The sequence below is a fragment of the Tupaia chinensis genome, unplaced genomic scaffold (assembly GCF_000334495.1).
Source record: "Tupaia chinensis unplaced genomic scaffold, TupChi_1.0 Scaffold000089_1, whole genome shotgun sequence".
NCBI classification, from domain to species: Eukaryota; Metazoa; Chordata; class Mammalia; order Scandentia; family Tupaiidae; genus Tupaia; species Tupaia belangeri.
In genome coordinates this window covers 418,610-423,272 of record NW_006159551.1, presented here as the reverse complement: position 1 = coordinate 423,272, position 4,663 = coordinate 418,610, and the positions used below count along the sequence as shown (strand labels likewise).

The 4,663-nt window shown below is 38.6% G+C and overlaps 1 protein-coding gene and 1 long non-coding RNA gene across 12 annotated transcripts in view; one reads left to right on the top strand and one right to left on the bottom strand.

Moving 5' to 3' along the window:
• Positions 1 to 262: 262 nt before the first annotated feature.
• The window catches only part of LOC106734300 (uncharacterized), a 9,791-nt gene continuing 5,390 nt past the window's right edge, over positions 263 to 4,663 (top strand). The window contains exons 1-2 of the long non-coding RNA XR_001369982.2: positions 263 to 493; positions 3,483 to 3,605. This is a non-coding gene — a long non-coding RNA (uncharacterized LOC106734300). The remainder of the gene's footprint in view (positions 494 to 3,482; positions 3,606 to 4,663) is intronic.
• Positions 633 to 4,663, bottom strand: part of ITPR1 (inositol 1,4,5-trisphosphate receptor type 1) — a 404,888-nt gene continuing 400,857 nt past the window's right edge. For all 11 annotated transcript variants that reach the window (XM_014585765.2, XM_027769774.1, XM_014585767.2 and 8 more), the window contains one exon: positions 633 to 1,596. In XM_014585765.2, coding sequence (XP_014441251.1) covers positions 1,510 to 1,596 — 87 coding nt within the window. In that variant the 3' untranslated portion in view covers positions 633 to 1,509. The remainder of the gene's footprint in view (positions 1,597 to 4,663) is intronic.

The window sequence follows — 4,663 nt, the reverse complement described above, 5'->3', positions numbered from 1 at the left end:
CAACTTACCATGCATGTCCAAGTGTCCGGGACCGCCTGGCTGGTAGTCACTAATCTAGAATGAATGAATGCCACATTAAAAACTACTTGTTCCAGTGGTTCTCCTCAGTGATAATAGCAACAGAGAGTTTTAATACCCAGGTAAGCATTAATCTGGTAACTGAAACAGGTAAAGTTTAAATTGGTCCTAAAGAAAAACTATATACCTAAGTGAAATAACTTTCAAGTCACAAACGCAGAAAGCAAGCCACCAGCCAGCCGCTGTATATTTTGCGTCATTTATTAAATATTTTTATATATGCATTTACAAACTTTAGTCGTTTCAGAACTCTTCTTTCAATACATTTTTAAACTTTTTTTTTTTCTGCAGAGTCTCTTGTAAAATGAGATCCATGTACAAAACTAGACAACAGATACAAAAGTTTCCTTTCATACTTTCCATCCACCCAGCAAAGAAAAATCATGTGACAAAACGTGACTCTTTCAGATAACAGGTCAGTGTTCAACTATGAATTCTAATGGGATAGTTCCTATTTCATTCTTACATGGATGTATATAGTTAATACTACCGAGCTACTGTCGCATGTTGGTTCACATACAGGATCAATTCTATTGTTGGGACTACCTAGCCTAGAACCAGCAATTATCCATTTCTTTAGAAGATGCCATCAAAATTCACCAAGGAGACGATTGGCCAGCAATATGCGTGTATCCCCCATGTCACGTAAAAATTTCCTTTAAAAAAATTCCTCGACCTCTTCACGAGCTAAAGTAATAGCCTCTACTTGGGCTCTCTTATTGAAAGAAAGAGTTTACATGATCATTTTAGAAGCGTAAAAGGATCTTTGAAACTAAAGTTGCTTTTCTTAAAATGAATGCTGATTTAACAGTTCCTAGACTGAGCGCATGATCACTGTGAGACAGAGGCACGAGTGCCACAAGCGTGGAGGAACAGCATCACCGTAGGATAATTACATGGTACAAAACGCCCAGGGGCCTGAAACTCACTATTAATGTAATTTGGGCAGCAGCATCATTTGATATTTAACCATTTATTACAGAGTATTAACACACCAGCTTCAAAGAATGTGCACTCCCTTTCAGACGGTGGGGAGTTACAAATTTATTGTGATTGCATAATTTGTATTGCACAGTTTTATAAAAAACATAAATACTGGCTATTCTAAGTATTTAAATAGAAAATACATGTCCTATACTTTTAAATCTATAATCTGGTTCAAGTGCAAATCAGGTGCTTTCTTTAGTCCTTCCAAAAAAGGCATTTTTAATATTTTTGGCACAAATGAAATATCATCATGCCAGCGATTCTAATTACAATACATATATCCAAACCTTGAGAGTAGCAATCATATACATACAGTATAAAACTGAGTATTTACAAATGTACTCAGCATAAATGTAACCATAGTGGGTGAATCTGAACTACTGAGCCATACCCACACTAATAATCATTAAAAAAGGGTAAATAGAATTCCTGTATTTCCTTCGCTTACGCTGGTTGCTGTGGGTTGACATTCATGTGGGGAGGATGTCCTAGAAGACCAATTCTTTGTTTCTGCTTCCTTTGTTCTGTCATCTGGAAAGTTAAAAAGTTTCATCATTAGACCCAGACACTTCCTGTACGTCAAATCATATACTGAACCATAGATTTACCTCTGTGGTTATGGTTTAAACTGAAACCCACTTTCTACAAATAGTATACCGTCACTATCTCAAACACACAGCGCTTCAACCCGGGCATCTCCCTAGGCAGAAGGGGGGATTCTGGGCCCTAGCCATGCAACGGAACATTCAGCGATAAGGCTTGCTACTTGTTTCATACAGAAACAACCAACGGAGAAAGCACAGGATTCTTGACTGTTTCCCAAATCCATTTTCAAATGATTTACAGACTCATTGGAAAATGGTGGCTTGGCACGACAGTAACACCACCCCATAGGATCGAGAAAAACTGTGTGTTTCGAATCCTAGGTTTGAGAGGGATTATGGCTACACTCATTGGGAGGCCCTGATTCCTCTCTCCAAGGACTCTTAAGTAAGGGGCTAGAAAGAAGGAAAATTACCCAGCATAGCTAGGAAGACGAGAAATGTCCTCAGACTCCGAGATCCAGAATGACTGACTACCGTACAAAATGCTCTGGTCGTCAGTGGTGTCTTCTTTCCTACCCCCACCCCACATTGTCCCCACGGATTAAGGTCAGGAGAGATTGAGACTGGGTGAAATGCACAATCCACAACAAGAGGTTGGTTCTATGCATTTGGCCGCTAAACTAAGTATGTTCTCATATTGATGAGTTCTCTAGCTCACTCTCTCCTGAGTAGTTTACTGTGTAATTCAATTTTTTTTAAAAATCTAGTTCTAGATTTTTAGAGGGCACTTAAGTCACTTAGGAGAAAAAGCTCATATAAGACCCAAGAAAAAATAGTTTAAAGGCCTTGTGTCTAGATTTTTAATTTCCTAAAATCAAAAGGACTATAGGCTTTGGACTCAGAATGATTTCCTTAGGGTTCTGTTACTTAAATCTGTTTCTTCATACAATTACGATGATAACTCCTATCATAGCTGGAGATCTGAAAAAAGGATGTAAATTTTTTAGTACAGTAACTGTCACATTATAGATGTTTAAATCTTAGTTTTTACTTCAACTAATTTTGGGTACAAAATATGCTCAGAGAAAGAACATAAAACAAGAATAACTTACCTAGGCTCAATTTTAAAGTGCTAATTTCTTTTGCAAAGCAGTTTTTAGGCTTCTGTGAAAATTCTCTCTGGTATAGGTTAGATGAGAAGGTTTATAAGGATCAAAAATTCCTAAAAAATGACTTTTAGTAAAGGTTTTGTTTAAGAAAACAACACCCCAAGCTGCATCTGCTTTAGGTAAGGGGCAACTTGCTATAGGAAGTGATACCATAGGACATACAGGGATTCAGCTAAGGAAGGGGACCCTAATATGACACGTGGAATAAATCTGCAATTAAAGTAATTCGTGCACCTTATCTGATAGATAAGCTAGTTAGCTAAGATCGTCTGCCTACCTCTATTTCCTTGACTTCTAACCATCTCCTTGACAGGTAACCTTGAAAACCTAACTAAATCTCAAGCACTCAAATAGATTTAGAAATCGTGGTTTGCTCAAGCCCAACTGTGGGGTATATTTTATTACAATTTCCAAAGCTGAATGTGAATGATAGCTAAAAATTGTGCTGTGGATTTTTGGGATTGTGCTGTAGATGACTACACGGATTAGGTTCTCAGGAAGGTCATGTGTTTTTCTGTACAAAGATGCGTCACGACTTTCCCAACAACCTTGTGTTTGAGATGACCTTTTGGTGGCATGTCTTCATCGCTGTTATCCTCTTGAACCCAAAGCCTTTGCCCTTCATTCTCTGCAGCTAGTTTCCATCCTCCCTATCGCAGCCATTGCCCAATACCTCATTTGTGGTCCTATTCTGGTTTTCCAGGTTGCTCTAAGCCCATGATCACATCACCCTCTACCGCTTCCCTCATAAACCTAAGGCTCGCTGCTGATACACATTGGTGACCAATTCTTGGCCCAGAAGATCATATTTCTAATACCCGTAATGGTAAGTGCTAAGTACGTAGTTATCTACTTTTGTTTTCTAATTTTCCATAGAAGAATGGTTCTTAAACTCTGGCCCAGACCAGTCTCTAGATTTATTAAAGCACAGATGGAATGACCGACAGAGTTTCTGGTTCAGTGGTTCTGAGGAAGGGCCTGTGAGGTCACATTTCTCAAGTGCAGGGTGATAGGGAGGGTGCTGGCTGGAGACCACACTTTGAGAACCACTGCACTAGAGGAGCTCTCCAGTGATAATCTCCAAAATAGGCAGAGATCATTTAGGGTATATTTTCATATCTTTTACTATTTAAAAAAAAAATTGGGGAGGAGGACACAGAATTGCCTTCTCTCAAAGGAGTGGAGGTCTTAGAGAAGATTCTCTACCCTCGAGCACAGAGTAGTCACACACATTTGATCGTCTAATCCTGTTTTGATCAACCAGGGCCTTTAAAAAGAGTGGCTGTCATTTAGGTAACAATGGCTCACGTATTCAGTTCTTTCCAAGTCAAGTGGCCATCATCCAGTTACAATGATAAGGGAACTGGAAAAAAACAAATTTAAACCCCCTGAGGATTAAATCTGACCTACAAGAAACCCAGGCCCAGAGTGTTGCCCACTTACTTTCCCTAGGCCATTAGCACATACTCTCATATAATGTCTAGATTAATTGGGTCATCGGAAAAGTCATGATAGATTGTAGCAAAAATACGTCTAAATTTTTCTGATAACCTAGTGTTAAGTAGATTCATTCTTTCTTCCTACCTACAACCATATATGTATAAACATATATAGTTATAATAATCACTATTGTTACCTGTATCAAAACAAATAAGTGAACTATCATTGGCACAGTCTTACATAGTATTCTCTCTGGAATTCTGAAACGAAAATTGACTCATGATAACAATATTCATATTCAGCTCTAAACAACTGAGTAGTGTGAAATGTCCCATGTGTCATTGATTTTTATATCCCCTCAACTACCACTGAGCTGGGGAAGAACAGCTGAAGCAATGCTGCTGTCTCTATCAACACAGAAACACGAGCTTGCACTCTGCCATT